Below are 24,263 nucleotides of genomic sequence, written 5' to 3'. Positions count from 1 at the left end.
TCACTAACTAAAGTGTCATTAGCTGATATTTGGGAAACTTGGTTTCTTTGTCTCACTTTTTTTTCAGCCCGGGCCCGGCCCGGGCCCGTTTTTACGGTGGGCTGCCCGCCCGAGCCCGACTAAAGGTTTTATGGCACGACCCAGGCCCGACCCGGGCCCGGAAATAATCTACGTTACCCGCCCGGCCCGGCCCGGCCCGGCCCGCCACCCCATTACATTAGGCCCGAGCCCGGCCCGGCCCGGCTCGAAACCGGCCCGAACCCGGCCCGAGACCGAAAAAGACCACCCAGCGGCATTAAAAAAATAAAATAAAGAAAAGAATGAAAGGAATTTATTCTTAAGGCATAAATACATGTCATCTGAAATTATGAACACCATTTGGGCGGTCTGAACGCAAATACCAGCGCGCAAAGTAGTACGAATGACCCGGCCGCGCAGTATCGCCAGCAGTTACCAACGGCACGACCTTGATGCGGCCCAATCCACTTCTATCACAGTATTTTCCACGTCGGGCGCCTCACTCCAGAGCATGCGCCACCAGAGCCGCTCGTCCCACTCAACCGTATTAGTACACTCTAGCCAAAGCGCAGCCACGAGCGGTCGTGAGCGCAGCGCATGGATGGAGTCAATGGAGAAAGAAAGCTTCTCGTTCCTCCATGGTGCAGCGTAATGTGCTGCGGCTAGGCGACCGGTTGAGAACATGCGTGTAATCATGGATGGACTCAGTGCCATACTTCAGCTGCGTGACGAATTATCTCATCTAACCAGTCATCGTTTTACCAATTCGCTTTTGAAGAATCAGCAAGTCGCGAACGCGCTTACACCGTGCTGAAAGCATTAATTACATTGATATAGGTAAGGAATACAATGGCTTCCTTTGGGTTGAGGTGACTTTGGTCTTTCTGGACTTTCACATTCTGTTCAAACAGCGCAAAATACGACGGAAGAAGAAAAGGGAAGTACACAGGAGTAGCACTGCTAGCTTCCAGCTGGGCCGGCGCAACAGCTTTTTCAGAGTTGATACGCGCAAGGATAACTCGCTGCACGTTACGTGCACACCACCAGAAAGTCCGAGCCCGGCCCGGGCCCGGGTCAAAAAGCACATTCCGTGCCCGAGCCCGGCCCGAGCCCGTGAAAAAACTGCCCTACCCGGCCCGACCCGGCCCACGGGCCGGGCCGGGCCCGGGCTTTCGGGTAGGCCCGAGCCCGTGCAGTGCTCTATACTTACTGCAATCTCATGCGAAGTGCGCGCATGGTGCTGTTTGTCGTTGTTGCGGCGTCAAAGAGGTTCATTAAATAACTATGCAGATCCAAAGCACATTTTTTTGAATCTATGCTATACATTTGTCCATTTCATTCGCGCCTATTTGGCGTAAAAACCAATCTTCTTGTTCTTTTTGGCAAATCCTCCGTTATGAGTATGTGCCATAATCATCATCATCACAATCACCACGTGGCGATCATCCCAAAGAGCTAGTCAGCGCTGGCACGATAGAAGTATACGATCGATTGTGGCCTAATGGTTAAAGCATCGGGTAAGTATGAGCTGTTCGACAAGGCTACCACCACTACTACTATCACCGCTACCACCACCACCACGACGACGACTACTGCTGCTGCTGCTGCTGATTCCTCCTTCTTCTTCATCTTCGCTTTAAGTGTAGCACATACCCAGCGGTCCATATCCAGTGGTACACAGTTGTTCCACACGGGAAGTTGGCGTCAAAGAGGTTCTCTAAAGAGCGGCACATACTCTTGCAGGGCCCTTGGGGATTGGCCTACCTCTTTAGACTGCAGTATTTTGGGAATCGGTTCACGAAAACTGCCTGGTCGTCGCCAGGTAGTCGTCACAGAAAAGTGGGCTGAGCTCTCCAAGAATACTAATTCGCCTTAAAAAGCTCATGAGCCTCAATCCCACCGGAAACTGACCGCGGTCGTGCGACCCGCAAGTTGCTCGCAAAGCGACCATTTTGGGTCAGTCGCTCGCTGCTCGATTTTTCAGTCGCGCGACTTAAAAGTCCCTTATGCTAGAACTGTTCGTAAGAGCCTGGGCATCGCTTTGCTGGATCCCGGCCACGGCGGCCGCATTTCGATGGGGGCGAAATGCGAAAACACCCGTGTACTTAACTTAGATTTAGGTGCACGTTAGAACCCCAGGTGGTCCAAATTTCCGGAGTCCCCCACTACGGCGTGCCTCATAATCAGATCGTGGTTTTGGCACGTAAAACCCCATAATTTATTTTTTTTGATCGCTTTGTTGGAAGCGGCAACTGTAAAGGCGGCCGACCAATGGCAAACAGTATTTACGAAAGAAAAGTTTCGTGAATGCGGCCCCGAGTTTTCATCACGCGCCTGTCCACAGAAGAAACGCGAGCGCGGCGTCACGCACCTCACGCGCAAACTCGCCTCATTATGCACCCGCCGAGCTGGCTTAGTGGCTACGGCATTGCGCTCCCAAGCGAGGGGTCGCGGGACCAAATCCCGGCGACGGCGACTGCATTTTGATGGGGACGAAATGCAAAAACGCCCGTGTACTTGCGCAAACTCGCCTGTACTGTACTTCGCTACGTTGAAGAGACCCACGTGGTCAAAATTAATCCGGGAGTCCCCCACCACGGCGTGCCTCATCATGGGATAGTGGTTTCGGCACTTAAAATCCTAGAATATAATTAAATTATTTAAATTTTGTTATGTGACTCGCAGGTTAGGCCACAGAGTTTCCTGCAAAAATTGCCTGAGTAAACCCTGATACTAGTGTCTCCGGGCAGCAGATGGATTGGCCTAAACTTCGTCCTTTTGGCTTCGGGCGGCTTTGTGACTTTACAAATTGATCCTATTCAACAAAACATTATGTTGTAAATGCAGCAATGCCGCAAGGATTAGGCGTGAGCGCAGAAACTCGTTGCCTTCGTGCGTTTGGAAAAGCATGATTACTCGGAAAAGTAGGAATATGAGTCATAATGAATGACACCCCAAGAACGTCTGAAGCCACAAGCAGGTAGATTAAACAAATCCTAATATCCTTCTCCCCCATGGTGCGAACGTAGGCATGGCCGGAGCGGGTCAAAGTGTAGTATCTGTACTTATCAGCATAATATCTGATACTTATTTTTGCAAGTTGGCGGAGATAGAGCCTGCTTCACCTCCGCCGCGGGTCGGCCCGGTATTGCACTATCCTCGGGATATATGTTCTACGGACATAGATCCGCTGGAAACTAGCCATGTGCAGCTTTGCTGTAAAATGTGGCGTTTATCGGCATTATTCACCACTCTAGTTGCTCGCCGCAGCAGCGTTTAAAATAGACCAGTTCTTTCGTCCCTCCGCGAGCAAACCATGCGTAAGACAACGCACATCGCGCATATTCCTCGTAAGCGCTGTTCACCACGAATGCTGAGCCATCATCGTTGCCGTCCCAGGTTGACATACGCGGGGCAAGGGTTAGCCTCCGGAATCCCCTCGGAGCATAAAGCTATATACGCTTACGTGTATCTGCTGTGCTGCACGAAATTGCAGTGCGAAGCACGGGTGACGCGAGCGTTTCGCGACGTAAACTTCCACGTCGACGTGCTGAGGAAAGAGCGAGGGCGTGCGGAAGGGGGCACGCAAATCTCGTGTGCGTGCCTAGATAGAGGCGAGACGCCATAAAAAGGTTACATCGCTTTGTCAGAAGCCCATCACTCCCCACACGTCCGTCGAGTACACGCGTAGTCAAGGCACGCAGGATACGTGTAGCAGGTAAGCCCGATTTATTTCTTTGATCGCTGAAATCGCGGCCAGCAGCCGAGAATTGATGTAGGCTGTACCGTTAAGCTTTGGGGCACAGGAGATGAGGTAGACTTTCGTACGTACTGTGCTCAGCGATTCAGACGCGATAATCGGTCCGCGTGTCAGTGGGCGCTTTTTGAGCCATGCACTTGTGGACGCTGGGGACACCGAGCTGATGCCTTGCGGTATATGATGAAAGCGAGAGCCTTTGTGATTGATGCATTGTGAAACGTCAACCGCGAATCGGATTGATAATCGCATTTGAATCACTGAGCATGCGCACCAGTATGCGCACGTAACCAGCATCGGGAGTAATGATGCATCTCCTTGCTATGAATGTTCGCATCCTACGAAACCACCTCATCGGCATAGTGCAACCCTTCGGTAATATTACAACGTGTCCGGTTACTTGACTCTCTTCTCGTTTGCTTCAATTAGCAATTTTTGAAGACAAGGTTTGCTTTGACGACTTAACACGCGTTTGGCGTACGCGGGATCTGGGTATCTATTTGGCATCTTGGTGGAAAAAATGGCTATTTCGCGCCACCAGAGCGTCGCGTAGCGAGTCCCATAAGGCGTGTAGGTCTCAAGGAGACAAGAAGCCACAATTAGTCGCAGAGTAGGCACAATTAACGGTACGGGCGTAATTCGCGCCAGTACAGTCGAAAATTAACCACATTGCACCGTAGACGGCGCTGCCTCCGGAAAGATAGTCCGCGTGGTCTCTTGGTCAAAAAAAAAAAAAAAAAAATCGAGAAAGAAAGGTGTGTCAACCAAAGTCGACGTGAAACAGGACAACATCGACGTACATGCGCGTAAGAAAAGTATTAAGTGAATGAAAATACTTGACATGAATAACAGAAATAGACTGTCCTGAAACAAATGTACGGTCTGACGGTGGCACGAGGACAATAATACAAATAATGCAAAAATATCGTGCAATTATGCAACAGCCTAATTTTAATATGCATATAGATAATTTCGTACATTTCCATTTCAACCACAGCTAATTTGCGCGATGCTTTCCTCGGCTTCATTGTCTGTTGGCTGAATGAATTAATTAATTAATTAATCATTAATTCTGGGGTTTTACATACCAAAACCAGGAGTTGATTATGAGGCAGACTGTAGCGGGGGACTCCGGTATAATGTTGACCACTAGAGGATGTTTAACGTGCCCCCAATACACGGGACACTGGCGTAATAATTCATTCATTCATTCATTCATTCATTCATTCATTCATTCATTCATTCATTCATTCATTCATTCATTCATTCATTTCACCACGAGCTTTGCTGCGCACGCGCTGAGAGCGTTTCCCTCTTATTAACGAAACAAAAATGATCGACAAAGAACAGGGCGAGGGGAGGGAGGGATAGAAAGGTATCGAGACTTAATGCGCGATAAATTTGTTTATATCGTAGCTAGATGACACCACTGGAATAATGGTTGGCACGAGCGATAAAAGGAAAGGAGGAATGAGGAGGGGGCACACTGAAACATGCATGAGCCTCTATTCAGAAACAGTAATCCTTAGTCCATCAGATGCACAGACGGTACACAGGTGCAAAAATCTGCACATGCGCCCCGATTTCTCTATCAAGTTTGCCCTTTGTCCTGCTTGTCGGCTCAAAAAGTGCTGAGCAGCCACGATCCCAGCGATGTGCCGGCAGGCTCGCGCCGTTGCTCAGAGCCTTCAACGATGCTCTCTTAATCTGGCATTGAGACAGCGGCCCGTCTGCCCGATATAAACTTTCCCCCACCTAATTGCAATTTTATGCACCCCCTCGGTGACGCAAGGTACGAAGGGATTTGTGTGCCTTTTATCACACCACGATTTTCTTTCCTTTTTTTTTTCTTTGTCCCATGTGTTTGGCGCACAGCCGAAAAAACCTGTAAGGGGTTGTAAAGTATTTTTTGCAACCGAATCCTTTATATAAGTATTTTACAACCGAATCCTTTTTAGGTTATGCGAAATAGTTAAATTTACTATTCTGAACTAAAGTTAGGGTTATCATCATGATCAGATCGATGGTGGTAAACCACTGGAATAACCTCTGCTGCCGTCGCAGTGAGTTCGAAGCCGGAGATTTTGCTGGTCCACTGATTTTTTCCTTTCCTTGTTTTCTTTTTGGTCCTGATAGGTTATCGGAATTTTACTGTATCGCGCTCATTTAGCACTTACACTGCTTCGCACTTCAGGCAATACTGCTACATTTTTCTGCTCTCTATTGAGAGCCTGGGTTACTCATGCCAGATGTTGAACATTTTAATACGAGCAAAAGTAGCATGCGTTACATTGTTCATTGTCAACAATGTAACAATGTAACAATGTAACAATGTAACAATGTAACAACGAACAACACCTCCCAATGAACAAACACAATGACCAGAGCAGCACTAGGGATTCAAGAGAGCAATAGGCATACTTATGACGGCAGTCGTAACAGAACTTCTGTGACACCTGCGGCATCGTAAATCGGTTGAGGGGGATATATGACGCGCAGCGGTTGTCCTTGCGATCGCACCTTGTGCGTCTTCCGATGGTTGTTGCGGAGTTGCAGGTAGTAAGGTGCCGATGGGTAGCCTCGCTTCACGGCCAAAAATAAAATAAAACGGTGAACAGCTCGCAGTATAATTGCGTGGTGAATTATAAGAAAATCTAACAAAGGGCACCCTCCCAATCGTGGTGGTCGGCGGAAACGTACATGAAAAGCATGTCGGTTATGGTTCGGTTCAGTCGTCCGGTGAGCCCGTTTGTCTGGGGGCAATCAGCAGTGGTGACCTTGTGTATTGTGGAACATGAGTCGAGAGCAGGCAGGCGTCCATGAAAAGAGGTTGCACAAAAACGTATATTTTACGTATATTTATGGATATGGCAAGTTACGCAGGCGTAACAGCAGCCAACATGGCGAGCGGCAACCTCCACCTCGTCTTCGTCGGTGCTAGCCTAATGCTGCTGCTTTCTGTCTCGTGGTAATACTATGAGTGAATGCGGCCAGATAACGGCAAAAAAAAAAACACTCACGAGAGAAAAGCTTTGTGAATTTGGCCCTTGTTTCGGACCAACCAAGGTTGCTTCGTTTTTCACTTTTCTTATTCCAGTCTTGTCCCAAAATACAAATATATAACAACTACGGCAGCAAAAGAAATCCCTCTCGAAAGCCTATCTTTCTATGCTTAGAAGCACAAAACTGGCGTATTTATGATAACGCGTCCTGTTCGAGGGCGAATCAAGGCTGCTTTCTCGGCTTTCAGTTTCTGTTTTCTTGGCGCCAAAAAAAGCTGAGTTAGCTATTCTCGAACAGCGTTCGGGCGCAAGAGGGCACCTTTTCATCATTCTATTGTACGTCATGCTGGGGTGACGAAGCGGAGCTTACATATTTTTCTAGCCGCATCAGCATCACGAACAACGACAAACGCACGATGAGTACGCACAGTTGCACAATTTCTGCTCTTTCGAGTTTCGTTAGATTGAAAGTGAAGCTGCATGCAGTCGTCTCATAACATCTATTTTATTCCATCCCGGAAACGTAGGCGTTTCTTTTTTTTTTCTTTTTTTTTTTTGCATGCTGCTCTTTGTTGGGGGCGGTAAATAGAGGTACGCACTTTACAGCAGTAGAGGTTTACAGCAGCAGCAAACTTTCGAATAAAAAAAATGTAGATTAGGCTCCTATTTTTGTCTGCACTAAACACTGCTGCTTACATGTCACTGTAAAATAATTTACACCCCTAAAAGTGAAAAAGGGTGTAAATGTGTCTATTGTCAAGGTGTTTATTGACAGGATTGAGAGGTCGAACTCGGTGCGGCAGTCAGAACCCTGCGAGCAGTCAGGACAAGCCCCGTGCGTAAAAGCGCTGGTGATGCGCCTGACCGACCGGCACTTCTTCGTCGTAGTTCATACACCGGAGATGCACCTGACTAACCGGCACTTCTTCTTCCTTACATTTGTCCCCCGGAGAAAAAGACGCCATCCTGGCGATCTAAGCATACGGTAACATAGAGGGATCGTAGAAGGGCTTGAGCCGATCTACGTGAACCGTTTCGCGACCGCGACGGCGCTGATCAGAGGACGGTGACACAGGCTCGACGACATAATTCACGGGGGAAGTTTGTGCAATTACACGGTAAGGTCCGTGATATCTTGGGAGCAGCTTAGAAGAAAGGCCGGGAGCTACAGGTGGAACCCACAGCCAAATCAACGAATCGGAAGGGAAGCTTGGTGGAACAGAGCCACCACGACGGAGCTTCTGTTGTGTCTGATCTGCGGTGGCAAGACAACGGGCGAGTTGTCTGCATTCTTCAGCATGCTGCGCAGCTTGAGACACAGGAACACATTCCGATGAATCAGGCTGGTAGGGGAGCATGGTATCGATGGTGCAGGAAGGTTCACGGCCGTACAGTAAGAAAAACGGAGAAAAACCAGTGGTAGCTTGAGTGGCAGTATTATAGGCGAACGTGACGAACGAAAGCACAGCGTCCCAGTTGGAATGGTCGGACGCGACGTACATGGCGAGCATGTCGCCAAGAGTACGGTTGAAACGCTCCGTCAGCCCGTTCGTCTGTGGATGGTATGCGCTAGTGGTCCTGTGGATGATGTGACACTCCTTCAGAAGCGACGTCACGACTTCAGATAGAAATGCGCGGCCTCGATCACTGAGAAGTTCCCGAGGGGCTCCGTGACGAAGAACAAAACGCCGCAGTATGAAGGATGCAACATCTTGGGCAGTTGCAGATGGAAGTGGAGCGGTTTCTGCATAGCGTGTGAGGTGATCCACTGCAACGATAATCCAGCGGTTGCCAGCACCAGTACAAGGAAGCGGGCCGTAATGGTCGATTCCGACCCGATCAAAAGGACGGGATGGGCAAGGAAGCGGCTGCAAGGGTGCGGCCATGGAAGTAGGGGCCGACTTTCGGCGCTGGCAGTCGAGGCAGCAGCGGACGTACTTCCGAACGAACTTGTACATGCCAGGCCAGTAATACCGGAGCCTAAGGCGGGTGTAGGTCTTTAACACGCCACCGTGTGCACATTGGGGATCAGCGTGAAACGATGCGCATAAATCAGCCCGAAGATGACGCGGTATTACTAGGAGCCATTGCCGACCCTCGGGGAGATAATTGCGACGGTATAGGAGTTGGTCGCGAATAACAAAGTGATGCGCCTGCCGCCGTAGAGTCCTAGACGCCGTAACAGTGGTAGGATCAGATAGAAACTCCAAAAGCGAAGAAATCCACGGGTCCTTGCTCTGCTCAGAGCGCATGTCATCGATGGCAAGTGCTGAGAGGACAAAGTTGAGTGGGCAAAGACGGTCAGGATCAGGGTCAGGTGATAGTGGCGAGCGGGAGAGAGCGTCGGCATCGGTGTGCTTGCGTCCAGAGCGGTACACAACCCGGATGTCGTACTCTTGCAAACGGAGTGCCCAGCGTGCGAGGCGGCCAGAGGGGTCTTTCAATGAGGAGAGCCAGCACAGCGCATGGTGGTCCGTTACTACATCAAATTGGCGGCCGTATAAATAAGGTCGAAATTTCGTAAGGGCCCACAGTATTGCTAAACACTCCTTTTCTGTAACAGAGTAGTTTAGCTCCGACTTTGTCAGCGTGCGGCTAGCATAAGCAACGACGTATTCCACAAGACCACTTTTGCGTTGGGCAAGAACCGCCCCAAGGCCGACTCCACTAGCATCGGTATGGACTTCAGTTGGGGCACCGGGGTCAAAATGCCGCAGAATAGGAGGAGAGGTGAGCAGATGGCGAAGGGTCGTGAACGCGTCATCGCATGCTTTCGACCAGGCGGATAGGGCGTTGTCTCCAGCCAGCAGTTGAGTCAAAGGGGCGATGATCATGGCGAAGTTCTTCACAAAACGGCGAAAATAGGAGCAGAGGCCGACGAAACTGCGTAGTGTCTTCAGATTAGTGGGCTTGGGGAACTCGGCAACTGCACGGAGTTTTGCAGGATCCGGAAGCACGCCTTCTTTGGATACCACGTGGCCTAAGATGGTAAGCTTACGAGCAGCAAAGAAGCATTTTTTCATGTTAAGTTGCAGGCGAGCCTTAGTCAGACAGCTTAATACCTCTCGGAGTCTTTGGAGGTGAGTCGAGAAATCAGGTGAGAAGACAACGACATCATCTAGGTAGCACAAACACGTGTGCCACTTGAGACCGCGCAAGATACTGTCCATCATACGCTCGAACGTAGCGGGCGCATTACATAGGCCGAATGGCATGACATTAAATTCGTATAATCCGTCCGGTGTAACGAAGGCGGTTTTGGAGCGGTCAGACTCTGCCATGGGGACTTGCCAATATCCAGACCGCAAGTCCAAAGAGGAAAAGAACTCGGCACCTTGCAAACAGTCAAGAGCATCGTCTATGCGCGGTAGGGGATATACGTCTTTGCGCGTAATTTTGTTAAGACGTCTGTAATCAACGCAGAATCGAATAGAACCATCTTTCTTTTTTACGAGGACAATAGGTGATGCCCACGGGCTATGGGACGGCTGAATCACGCCACGCCGAAGCATATCGCTCACTTGTTCGTCGATGACGCGGCGTTCAGAAGCTGAGACACGGTAAGGACGCTGCCGGAGTGGGGCGTGCGAACCGGTGTCGATGCTGTGCGACACTGTGGTGGTGCGGCCGAGAGAAGGTTGATGGCAGTCGAAGGAGGCGGCAAATTCGCGTAGCAGGCTGACAAGTTGCGCGCGTTCTGTGGTTGTCAAATCACCGGAGATTGACGGTTCGAAGCACTCCAACGGCGGTCGAGTCGCACTGTCGAGCGCGGCGAGGGGTGTCAAATGCGCGGTGTCGGGAGCATCGAAGAGCATCGAAGAATCCACAATTTCAGCATAACCGAGGCACTCTCCGTGATGCAAAGTAACCGGCAGGAAAGACACATTGCACACACACATCACACCACGGCCAGCACTGATGGCGATGACGGCAAAGGGCAGCGGAAGGGAACGGCGACGGGCGAACAAGTCACATGGCGTGAATAAGACGGTTGCGTCACGTGCAGATACGCAAGACACAGAGACGACGGCGGCGGACTGAGGAGGGATATCGGTAACTTCGGCCACAATCATTTTTGGCGGCGTCACAGGATCGTGGTCCATGGCTGCAGCGGAAGGGAACAACTCCACCTCGGCGCGGGCGCAGTCAATGATGGCATTGTTAGACGATAGGAAATCCCAGCCTAGAATGACATCGTGGGAGCAGGACGGCAGGACAACGAACTCAATGACATGAAGAGATTCCGCGATGACAACACGAGCAGTGCAGGCTCCCAAAGGTTCTACAGGCTGTGCGCTCGCAGTACTCAAATACAGTCCGGAAAGCGACGTCGTTACTTTTCCCATCCGTCGGCAAAGTCCTGCGCTTAACACCGAGATTGCTGCGCCCGTATCGACCAGTGCGAATGTTGGAATCCCGTCGACGTATACCTCAATTACGTTGCAGGGGTGATTTCGAGGCCTTGGGTAAAGCGAAGGGGACGCAGTTCTCGCCTCGGGAACTGCGACACTTAGTTTCCCTGAGGCAGAGGGCTTGGCCGGCGTCTCATCGGTGAGATGGAACGGCGGCGTGGGGATGGCGAACGACGAGTAGTGTAGGGAACAGGGGTTTCATCTGGTGGCACAGGGGATTGTAGCTGTCGAGGGGCGTAACTGTTCATGGGTCGGCGGTAATCATAAGTAGGCTGCATAAGGCGTCGACAAAAGCGGGCAACGTGTCCCGGAATACCACAATGGTAGCAAATCGGGCGGTTGTCGGCTGTGCGCCAAGGATTTGGCTGGCGTGGTAGCTGTGGTGCAGGCGGCGAGAAGGGAATCGGGGGCGGTCGCGCAACAGCTTGGCGAGGTGGACGTGGAGCGAAGGGCGGCCTTGCAGCGACGTCAGCGTATGTCAAGGGCGCCGCGACTGTAGGCGGAGGAGTAGCAGCTGGCAGGCACTCAGCGACTTGCTCCTTGATGACGGTCTGTAACCCCCGTGTCAGTGGGGAGTGTGGTTGCGCGTTCGTAAAGGGCACCAGGGAAAGCTGCCGAGCAACTTCTTCGCGCACGAACTCCTTTATCTGGTGCATTAGAGGCGACTCGTCAACACCTAGCGTCAGACCTGAGACAGGGGCAAATTCTGAGGGCGGGTGTCGTGTGACAACTCGCTGCCTTCGAAGTTCGTCGTAACTTTGACACAGCGCAATGACGACAGACACTGTGGTCGGGTTCCGGGCGACCAACATGTGGAAGGCGTCGTCCTCAATTCCCTTGAGGATATGCCGGATCTTATCGGCGTCTGGCATCGTTGCGTCAACTCTGTTGCACAGATTAACGACGTCTTCGATATAGCTGGTGAAATTCTCACCTGGTTGCTGGGCGCGTCCGCGCAGGCGTTGTTCGGCCTGAAGTTTACGTACGGCAGGGCGACCAAAGATTTCCGTGAAGTTGGTCTTGAACGCCGACCATGTCGAGATGTCGGATTCGTGGTTCCGATACCACAAGTGCGCAACGTGGCTCAAGTAGAAAATTACGTTGTTGAGCTTATCCCTATCGTCCCAGTGGTTGTGCCTGCTGACTCTGTCGTACGAGGCGAGCCAGTCCTCGACGTCCTGATCACCGGTACCCGCAAAAATCGCAGGATCCCGCTGACGCTGCACGCCAGGACAGATGACAGTTGGTGCCGTGACTGCACCTTCTTGGGCTGGATCGTCAGGCATGGTTCGAGAAGACTGGGCTGGATCGTCCGGCATGGGCCGAGATGATTGAAGGGTTCGGCTGCGAAGTTCCAGCGTTGATGGAGTCGTACCCAGCACTCTCCACCAAATGTCAAGGTGTTTATTGACAGGATTGAGAGGTCGAACTCGGTGCGGCAGTCAGAACCCTGCGAGCAGTCAGGACAAGCCCCGTGCGTAAAAGCGCTGGTGATGCGCCTGACCGACCGGCACTTCTTCGTCGTAGTTCATACACCGGAGATGCACCTGACTAACCGGCACTTCTTCTTCCTTACACTATAATTAACTGACACCCTTAGGGGGTTACTTATATAAATCACACCCTAAGGGTGTGAGTTATAGCCACATTTACACCCTTTTTTACTTTTAGGGGTGTAAATTATTTTACAGTGCAACCTGCCGTGGTAGCTCAATGGTTATGGCCTTGCGCTGCGGATCACGAGATTGCAGTTTCCATCCCGGCAGCGGCGGTCATGTTTCGGTATGGGGGGCTAAATGCAAAAATGATCGTGTGCATAGATTTAGGTGAACATTAAGGAATCCCAGGTGGTCAAAATTAATCAGCTGATTAATTTCGACCATCTGGGGTTCGTTAATGTGAAACTAAATCTAAGCACACGAGTCTCTCACTACGGCGTGCCTCGCAACCAGATTGTGGCTTTGACACGTAAAACCCCTCAATTTAATTTAATTGATGCTTACAAAACACAAGCTTTCTGTTCCAAGTAAGTGCAACACCTGCCACTCAACACACCATCAAACAAGCAGCACTGCTTGTTACTCATCTGCAATACGCGTACGCGCGCGGGGGCGGTGACTGTTTGCCTGTACCCGACTGCACGTGTAGGCAAGTGACGCCACTAGGTTATATTACACCGTGGGTTGGACTAAACAGAGAACCATGAGACCAGATCCTTACTTTCATGTACGCGAATTAAAATGCCTCAATTCAGGTTACGTGTGGCAAGGTTTATACAAAACAGTGGTCCGTGGGATCTACTATAAGGCACTTCAACCTGTTCCCAAAGATAGCGCAACACTTCTCCACTTCACTGTGAGACGAGATATTTGGTCCGTAACAAATTCGACAGTATTTATCTGCGACTTCTCCAATCAGACCAGAAATGCTTTGTCTATGCGAGCTAGCGACTCGGTCATGGAAGCCCTGTTGCGGTTTACGAGTGCAAGAATTCAGTCGCATGTGCAAAATTTAGCGAGTGTATGTGGTTTAACGATGCGAATAAAACGAAAAAAAAATACACATTTTGTTTCCAATATCTAGTGTCACCTTTAATAATCGTTATTCCATTCCTGGCTGTGTTCTCACAGCCTCGATATGACTAACTAACACCTACAACTTCCACCTTCACATCAACTCTCACAGCAGCCCAAGAAAAAGCCATGTGCTTTTTTTTCCAATTCGTGCGTTATACTAGGGTATTTCAATACTTTTCCTTCAATGACCCTGTATAGAAAGTATTGAAAGACCCTGGTTATAGCCTAACCGCCACAATGGCTGCTTCTACAGACACAAGCGTCCTGGGTCCTTCCAATCGTTTCACGAATCCTACTGTCCATATTGGATCTAAGCGAATTCGTATAACTGTGATAACATTTCTCGTGGCATTCGGTAAAGTGCGTTCAGACGCCTCGATGCGTAGCTGCTTAGTGAACTGTGAGTGCTTGACTGGGCTAAGGAACAACCTGTAAATGCGTAATAGAAGCAAGTACAGTTACGGTTTTGTAGTTTCCTAATGGACAGTGACATTGTATCTCAATATTGACACCTATTTGATTTTTTTCTACTTTCTATATTCATCAATTATTCGCCCATTTCCTTGCTGAGTTACTTACATATATGTATGTATATAGAAAAACAATACTATAATAATAGTCAATGCAAAAGTGGGGGAAAAAAGCTGGCTGGTGAGCAAGCAATTAGCAACTACGGCATCGATTCTCGGAACACTAGAGGAGAGATGTTGGTAGAATTCGCGGAAAGGAATAGGCTCCGAATAATGAATACCTTCTTCAAGAAGCGCAGCAACAGGAAGTAGACCTGGAAAAGCCCTAATGGAAAAACAAGGAATGAAATAGATTTCATACTCTCTGCCGATCCCAGCATAGCGCAGAATTTTGAAGTGTTAGGTAGGGTAAAGTGCAGTGACCATGGGCTAGTGAGGTCTAGGATTTCTCTCAATTTCAAGAGAGATAGAGTAAAATTAGTCGAGAAGAAACAGGCCAACCTAGACGCAGTAAGGGTAAAAACAGACCAATTCGGGGTGGTGCTCGCAAACAAATATGCAGCTTTAGAACAGGAAGATGAAACGACATAGAGGAAATGCATGAAACCGTAACTAGGCTGGTCTCAGAAGCAGCAATTGAAGTGGGAGGTAAGGCACCAAGGCAACCAGTAGGTAAGCTCTTCCAAGTAACAAAGGACCTAATAAAGAAACGCCAAAACATGAAAGTCTCAAATTCGAGAGATCAGATAGAATTCGCGGAACAGTCGAAACTGATAAACAAGAAGAAAGTAAGGGATATCCGAAATTATAACGTGGAAAATATTGAGTAAGCAGTAAAATATGGACGCAGTATGAAATCAGTGAGAAGAAAACTTGGCGTAGGACAAGGCAAAATGTATGCAGTGAAATATAAGCCGGGTAATATCATCAGCAATTTCGATGACATAGTAAGCACAGTGGCAGAATTCTATACTGACCTGTGCAGTTCCCAGAGCAGCCAAGCTACTTTCATTCGAAGTAGTGATGAACAGGATACAGAGGCTCCTTCTATAACCAGCGATGAAGTTAGAAGGGCCTTCAAAGACATGACCAGGGGGAAAGCTGCTGGAGAAGATGAAATAACAGTCGTTTTAATTAAAGATGGAGGAGATATCATGCTTGAATAGCTTGTGGTCCTTTATACGCAATGCCTCACGACTTCAAGTGTACCAGAAAGCTGGAAGAGAACGCCAACATTATACTAATCCATAAGAAGGGAGACGTTAAAGAATTGAATAATTATAGACCCATTAGCTTGCTTTCAGTATTGCATAAAATATTCACCAAGATAACTTGCAATAGAATCAGGGCAACACTTGACTTCAGCCAGCCAAGAGAACAGGCTGGCTTCAGGAAGGGATATTCTACGATGGATCATATCCATGTCATCAATCAGGTAACAGATAAATCTGCGGAGTACAATCAGCCTCTCTATATGGCTTTCACAGATTATGACAAAGCATTTGATTCAGTAGACATACCAGCAATCATAGAGGCATTGCGGAATCAAGGAGTACAGGAGGCATACGGGAATATCTTGGAAAATATCTACAAGGATAACACAGCAACCTTGGTTCTCCACAAAAAAGAAGTAGAAATTTACCTATCAAGAAACGAGTCAGGTAAGGAGACACAATCTCTCCAATGCTATTCACTGCATGCTTAGAAGTATTCAAGCTCTTAGACTGGGAAGGCTTAGGAGTGAGGATCAACGGCGAATATCTAAGCAACCTTCAGTTTTCAGATGACATTGTTCTATTCAGCAACAATGGAGACGAATTACAACAAATTATTGAGGACTTTAATCGAGAAAGTGTAAGAGTGGGGTTGAAGATTAATATGCAGAAGACAAGGATATTGTTCGATAGCCTGGCAAGGGAACAAGAATTCAGGATCGCCAGTCAGCCTCTAGAGTCTGTAAAGGAGTACGTTTATCTAGGTCAATTACCGATAGGGGACCCTGATCATGAGAAAGAAATTTACAGAATAATAAAAATTGGTTGGAGTGCATACGGCAGGCATTGCCGTAGTGACTGGGAGCTTACCACTGTCGTTGATAAGTGTACAATCATTGCATTCTACCGATGCTAACATATGGGGCAGAAACTTGGAGGGTAACAAAGGAGTTCCGAGAACAAATTCAGGACCGCATAAAGAGCGATGGAACGAAAAATGTTAGGCCTAACGTTAAGAGACAGAAAGAGAGTGGCGTGGATCAGAGAGCAAACGGGATCAGAGAGCAAAAATGTGTTTCATAGAAACAGCGTTACGTCCGTCTACTCCTCTTCTTCGTCATTTGTTGTTTTGCGCTGTTTTCACAAGTGTCCTTGCATTTGTTTTATTGCGATAGCAATTATATGGACACTAAAAAGCAGATTTCTGCCGTCGGCGTCGCCGTCGCCGTGAGGTTCCGTATGACGTCAATGGAGATGAAATCGTCGCCGCGCACCGAACGCTGTATGTGCGAGTGAAAGGGCGCGAGGGGCGCGCGCTTTCACGGGGAGTGAACGCACGGCGGAGAACAAACGCGCGTTCTGCGCCGTGTTCCCTTAAGGGCTGCAGAAGTAGGCGTCTCTTTCCTCCTTTACAATCACCATATATGTAGAGCAAACGCGCCTTCTTCCGACGCGCGAGAGGCCGTGGGGGAGGGGGGGGGGGAGGCGACGTTTAGCTGCGGCACCAAGTGCCTATTTATATCAGAGGCTCCGGCAACAGTCACCAACGCCGCACGCATTTTGAGCGAACGCGGGCAAAACGCCGACGGCGTCGACAACAGTTCTGCGTGTTGCCGGTGCTGCTGCATGTCCAAGTTTATACAGCTGATAAAGCTAACATCATTACTCCGTATAGCTCTCTACAAATTTGCTATCGCAATTGATGCTTCGCCTTTCAGGTGAAACTGCGACAACATTTTGTTTCGTTTGCCTGAACACTTATGCGCACATCGTCTCTTCGCGCCCACTATAATTCAGTGACGTTGATGTTATAAATGCTCGTCATTGAGTGTATGTGCGTGTGCTTGCTCATTTCTTTACGCCATTTCTGTATAATCGCCTGACAATCAAAAGTTGTGGAAAAGTCGGAGACGAAAATTGCCAGCATTTCCAATATCGTCAAATAAATGCAATAATATCAGAGTCGTCTGAGGCTTCATGGTGGCCTGCGCATTAACCCCACAGAAAAGCGGTTTAGTTGAAGGAATACCATGCTGTTGAAGGTTGTTGACGTTAGTCCAACTGCTGGACCCAGACAAAATAAAGTTTGATTGGGTGCGAACCAGTAAAATGCAAAAGAAAAGTGTTCCGCGGATGCTTGGGTGTTCCATATCCGCCGATGTATAACACATCCGAAGACTACGCTGTAAATATCCACATGCACACACTAGAAAGTATAACACGAGGGCATACTTAGGCCACATGTGGCATTGCAAGTTGCCGGTTCGATCCCCGATGGAGGTGCGTTGCCTTTACCTAACAAACCTAACAAAAGTGGCCCAAGTCCTTTTAATTCTGTTTCAGAAATTTGTCCATTGGCCTAATGATCATATGTACAAATGCAGGCCGGTGTCGGCAGTATATGTCAGTATACAACTGGACGGTGCGGTCTACGAAGCCAATCATCACAATTTGGTGGTATCATGGGATGAATACCCACTGTGTAAAGGTAGCGGTCGCGGATCTGGTGTAGGTCATGCATGACCTACACAGGAGGTGTTCGATGGTACCTGTCAGCGCGGAAGTCAAACAATACGGGCAGGCACCTGGTCCAAGGACATCCCATGTTGTCGCTGTCACTTTAATATCTCGTGGCCTCGTTCCGGGCTAATTTCACTTAATGAGCCTGAGTCCCCCGCTTTGCCGCGCTGTACTCGGGTATTATAGGCAAGGTTTGCTCATCAGGGTGTGTATACTACGTGTTATGCAGTTTACGAGGCATCGCTAAAGGACCGGGCTCGTCACACACCCCGGTGGGACTCGCGTGTCGTTTCGAGAATCGGTGAGAGTACCGGAAGCCACTCGACGCTGCCGCTCTCTAATGTAACTCCCATCCAGGAACCGAGCATACGCGTGTCTGTTACGCGTGTCTACAACACACCTCCGTGGCACACAGACACACACACACGCACACCGCTACGCTCCAGTCACCCGCATTTGCAAGCGGCGAAAACACACACGTCCTTTCCTGCGCTCTGAACAGCGTGGCTGTCGAAGCTGCAACCCAGGGGCCAACAGTGTCACGTAACAGCACGTTACTCTCACTCGTCGCACTGATATTAAGCTGCTCGGCTGTGGCGCACCCTTGAACAAACTGCGCCGACACTTTGCAGGACAGTGCGCCTCTGTTTTCCAGGTGGATCAAGCAGGAGACACAGCTCCGGAAGCCAACCATGACCTCGGCGATGATGCTCATCGTGTGCACCTTGCTCTTCCTCGGTATGTTCCTTTCGGTGGATGCTTTGGGCCACGGAGAGTTCTAACCGCGACTAATGCATTCTAGCCATTGAGTCGTGACTTAATTCACGCGAGTGAAGCGAAGCGTGCATGCTGTCTTAAAATTATCCGTGCCGCGTAACTAGCCTTCGCTTATTGTAAAAGGGAATCGAGTGCATTCCTTGCTTAGCTGATGATGACAAAAGATGCCAGCCTGAGCGATTAAATGCAGCTGAAACGACGACGTCTACGCACTATCGATGACCTTAGAGTAATATAACAACTGTTTAATATGCGCATGTATTACAAGATGTATAAGCAAGCGATATTATATCTGACCACCTGGGGTGCTTTAACGTGCACCCAAGCCCGGTACACGAGCGTTTTTGCACATCCACCTCCACAAAAAGCCGCGACAGGGGATCGAACCCCCGATCTCGTGCTGAGCAGCGTCACGCCACAGCCAATGAGCCATGGCAGGGAGTTCCTTAGTACTATACATACAGTGAATCGATTTGTTTATACAAGTGACGGGGATGCAGAATAAAGGAACCAAGGATCCACGTAAAATGATGCTTTACCTATAAGACAAGACAAACTACAGACACTAGGACATGTTGGTAAACTGTCCACGTGTCTACACGGCTAGGATGGTGCGTACTGATGTGCGCCTGAGCCAGCCGTTTACCAGATCTATCAGCAACTACTCGGCCACTGCGCTGCGCCCGACGAGGCATAAGCAGCTTGCTTCGTTTCACTTAACTGGACAACTTCTGCGACTCACTTCGCTCAAGGCTCATTCGCACTTGGCCGACACGACACCGATTTTGATCTGCCGACTGTTGGCGACAGCATTTTCCTTCCTTTAAACCCTTGGCCACAGCGTTTTCCGTCCGGTAAACTGCTGTCGCCAACAGTCGGCAGACCAAAATCGCTGTCGTGTCGGCCTAGTGCGAATGAGCCTTTAGAGTTGGAGTAGTCAGTAAGACAGAGCTGAGCAAAGGGACTAGACAGCCAAACGCTCGCGTCTCGCATATGCATCCCCATCTCAACACTGCTTAAAGAAAACTAGCAGCTTCCACTACCCGCAGCAGAAGCTAATTTGTTATGGCATTCTGCTGCTGAGAACGAGGACACGGGTTCGGTTTTGGGCCGCGGCACAAACACCGATACACTAAGATTCCCGTGCAACCACGGCTGTCGAGATAAACCCGGAGCCTCGCATTGTACATGCGTTGCTGAAATAACAGCTGTGCTTTGCTCTGAGGCACTTTACCTGTACTTCCCAGCGTAAAAGCAAAAACGAAAAAAAAGAAAAAATAAAGAAAAATGGACAGAAATAGATGATACAACGCTGTCAGTCATTATTGTTAAATTTCAATTTTTTTATTTGTTTGTTTCTTTTTTTCTGTTTGTACTGTTGTGTGATTTGTTTTTTCTTTTTTGTTTTCTTTGGTTATTTATTTTTTTATTCTCTTGCGATGCTAGAAATGGAAACATTGAAACTTGCCCTGTTTGCTGTTGTAAGTAGTAAATCATGAACAGCAGCATCCGGCAGGCGGCGCAGGTGAACTCGGAAAGCTGAAGATGAAGTAAGCTGAAGAGAAAATTCCTAAACGCACAGCCACAGGCTTAGACGAGGTTCCCGTCAGGCTGATTAGGTCAGCTATAGACCAAAGAGTAAGGAAGCTCTGTTGAAAGCAGTAGAAAAATGATTGCAACATAGGCGAATACCAGACAGTTGGCAACGAAGTAGAATGAATTTAATTTATAAAGGTAAAGGGGGAAAAGGTATAACTCACTCATATCGACCGTTGACCATTACATCGGTAATATACAGGTTAGCAATGCAGGCGATTAAATTGAAGCTGCAAGCGTGGGCAGACAATAATTTCATATTGGAAAAACATCAGAATGCTTTCAGAATCGGTAGGCCTCTGGATGACGACTTATTTTGATCCTTACTCAGTGTATTGAAATATCCAGAGGAAAAAAAAAAACCGCTATATGTGGCTTTTTTAGACATTACTGGAGCGTATGACAACGTGGATCGCAACATTTTGTGGGATATTCTGGAAGGGGAAGGTATAGGCAACGACTGTGTACAGCTTTTGAGGGAGATTTACATAAAAAATGGCGTTTGCGTTGAATGGGAAGGGATGAGGAGTGAGGAGAAAGTTGATATCAAGGAACTGAGACAGGGTTGCCCTCTACCGCCGCTGCTGTTTACGATGTACATGGTAAGGATAGAAAGGGTGCTAGAAGGAATCAATATCGGGTTTAACCTCTCATGCAAACAAGCCGGCACAATAGTTGAGCAGCAGCTTCCAGGTTTTTTTTTTTTTTTTTTTTTTTTTTTGTGTGTGGACGACATTGTGTTGCTTGCGAACAAGCAAAGTGATATGCAACGTCTGGCTGATATCTGTGGAGAAGAATGCCAGAATTTAGGCTTAAAACTTAGTGTTAAAAATCGGGTTTTATGGTATTCAATTAAAACAGTGAACAGACAGTGTTGATACAGGGCCAGGGAATACCTCGGGTAAAAGAATAAAAATACCTGGGTGTATGGATAAACGAAGGCGATAGATATATGGAGACACAGGAAAAAACAAAAATAGCAAAAGGCAAGCGAAACGCGGCCAAATGAAGCCCAGAGTGCTTTGGGGATAATATAGGTACGATGTGCTCCGGGGTATGTGGAAAGGAGTAATGCTTCTAGGGCTTACATTTGGAAATGCGCTTGTTTGCTTGAAGTCAGGGATACAATCGGGACTCGATGGCAACCAAAGGTCAGTGGGACGCCTCACATTGGGCGCTCACGGGAAGACTACTAATGAAGCTGTACAGGGTGATATGGGCTGGACATATTTTGAAGTAAGGGAGGCTCATAGTAAAATTGCTTTTGAAGAACGACTGAGGAATATGGAAAAAAGTAGATGGGGTGCAACAGGGTGTTCAGGTAACCATCCATCCATCCATCCATCCATCCATCCATCCATCCATTCATCCATCCATTCATATCCATCCATCCGCGTCACACTCTCGACACCATTAGTTGTTGTTTTTTTTTTTTTTCATTCGGACAGGTTGCCTTGTATATAAATGAAAGCGTAGAGACGCCTACACATACAAAAATTGTGGTACTGGCTTATAGTACTTATCGTCCATGAGCTCAAGAGCTGTACACGACAGATACCACAAAATACTCCTCGAATCCGCAATATGCATGGATTGCCTGAGGCCCCTTCACTAATTCTAATGTCGAGAAGCTGGGGCGCACGTAGCTAAGAGCAGCTCGAAAATGATCTTAATTTTGCGAAGAAGACGTCCGAAATACAAAGAAAGTTAGGTTGGTCCTCCCACGCTATCCGAGAAAAAAAAGTATTTACGCCTTTCATTATTTCATGAGGTGTATCACTCGCAAAATGTAATTTCAAAAGCAAAGTATCAAAGAACCGTGTAGAGTGCCTCCCCGCACAGATCACCCGTTAAACGAGAGCGAATATGCCTTCAGTCCGCGCACCATACACGACTGTGACAGCCTGACGCACTGTGTTGTTTTTACGCCTAATGAGCATTTTTTTTTTTCGTTGTCCTCTAGAACTTCCTGCTCTAATCGATGATCTTTCGAATGCTTGTTTTGTATGGTTGATCGGCATTTTCTATATTTCAGGTGATTTCCTTGTTTTACTCAGTCATCGCTAAGCAGAATATAGTTAAGTGTTTGTACGTATTTGTCTGCATTGCTTTATATGTCTACAGGAATGTGTTACACTGCTGTATCTCCCTATAATAATAATAATACCCTAAAGGCGCTGTAGATAAGAAAAATGAATGCATAAATAAATAAATAAATAAATAAATAAATAAATAAATAAATAAATAAATAAATAAATAAATAAATAAATAAATAAATAATAAATAAATAAATAAATAAATAAATAAATAAATAAATAAATAAATAAATAAATAAATAAATAAATAAATAAATAAATAGGCCGCATAACATCACACGTATAACACGTATCATTTATTATGCCTTATGACAAATGGGGGGACGGGGGGGGGGGGGGGGGGATTAAGGCGCATTTCTTGCGACGGATAAGTGATTTTGGGGCTAAAATGACAGAGGGGGAGGGGTGTTAGAAGGGAGTGAAGGAGGTGTGATTTAACACGTCTGCTTATACAGCACGGGGGCGGTTAAAAGCGTCCTTCTGTTCTCTCTTTGTATTCGCAGCTTCCAAAAGCGATGGCGCAAATGGCGATGGCCCAAATGGCGATGGCGCAAATGGCGATGCCAAAAATGACGCATCGGACTGCCAAGACAATAAGAATACAGGCCTTCTGGTAAGTTCCCACTGTCACAACATCATTGCGCTCGAAGCGCCGTACAGACAACGAGCGCTGACGTGATAGTTCGGATGAAATCTGTACGGTCTACACTGATGTGGCCTTCGCGCTAAATAGGCATTTCACCGTCTTTGACAGCACAGGTTTGATTGCCATCCCCAGGATTTATACCTTATTTATTTATTTATTTATTTATTTATTTATTTATTTATTTATTTATTTATTTATTTATTTATTTATTTATTTATTTATTTATTTATTTATTTATTTATTTATTTATTTATTTATTTATTTATTTATTTATTTATTTATTTATTTATTTATTTATTTATTTATTTTACCATAAGGGTGTATAATGCATCAGAGAAGGGTTGGAGCAAAAGATAAAATAACAAAAAATAAAACAAGCAAAAAAATAAATGCAAAATAGCACAGGAGAACACAACGAGCAAGTAAACAATAATTTCAATTAATTTCATCGCAACTGGGATAATTCAATGCACATACAAAACAAACAAAACAAAAGAATACTTCAAATCGGGGACAAATGTGAGTACAAAAAACGGCACTGCGATTCAGATTGCTGACGAGTGATCTGTGGAAACTATCAATGTCTGTAGCGTTAATAATGAGGCAAACAAATGATTCCAGTTATTGCATGTTTTATAAACAAAGCTCTCAGAATACGTAACGGTGTTATCACGTGGAAAGCAAATTTTGATCATATGATCTTGAAACGAGCTCGGTGTGGACATAAGGTCACCACCGAGAAATGACAGAGGATTTGATGCTCGGCGTAGTCGGTAGCAAACGCAGTGAGTGGATAGAAGTCACGTGAACAGAAACAAATTCAGTTTACCAGTCAGTTAAAACCCGTTTTGACAATTCTACGTGCAATGTTTACAATCAGTAGAACACAGATAGATGACAATTTCGAAAACATAAAAAGGCCAAGCAAACTAACGTGTTTTATAATTGAAAAATTAGCCTTGAGAATGTGGAACTTACAGTGTGTCTTGTTACAATTAGCCAAAGGGAATTCAGAACGAAACAAGCATACGGTTAACGGTTGAGCAGCGACAGTTCAGTCACCATGACGCCGCACGAAGAGCGATACCGGATACTCGAAGACGGTGCTGCTTCCGGGGCCGGTGACAGTTGTGTCGGGAGGATGAACTGCTCGGCAGGGGCCTCCCTTTTAAGCTATCG

General features: G+C 47.4%; 1 protein-coding gene and 1 pseudogene across 3 annotated transcripts in view; both read left to right on the top strand.

The window, feature by feature from the left end:
- The window catches only part of LOC119446775 (uncharacterized), a 71,391-nt gene that overhangs the window by 33,997 nt on the left and 13,131 nt on the right, over positions 1-24,263 (top strand). Inside the window, exons 1-3 of one of the 3 annotated variants that reach the window (XM_049664379.1) lie at positions 3,576-3,736; positions 18,625-18,707; positions 22,942-23,051. In XM_049664379.1, coding sequence (XP_049520336.1) covers positions 18,662-18,707; positions 22,942-23,051 — 156 coding nt within the window. In that variant the 5' untranslated portion in view covers positions 3,576-3,736; positions 18,625-18,661. Of the gene's footprint in view, positions 1-3,575; positions 3,737-18,601; positions 18,708-22,941; positions 23,052-24,263 lie in introns of those variants that run through there. The other 2 variants (XM_037711319.2, XM_049664378.1) reach the window with 2 other exon arrangements.
- LOC119446927 (U2 spliceosomal RNA) lies at positions 3,020-3,200 on the top strand (annotated as a pseudogene).

Source organism: Dermacentor silvarum, chromosome 3, assembly GCF_013339745.2.
Source record: "Dermacentor silvarum isolate Dsil-2018 chromosome 3, BIME_Dsil_1.4, whole genome shotgun sequence".
Classification (NCBI taxonomy): Eukaryota; Metazoa; Arthropoda; class Arachnida; order Ixodida; family Ixodidae; genus Dermacentor; species Dermacentor silvarum.
This window is presented reverse-complemented; position numbering and strand designations above follow the sequence as displayed.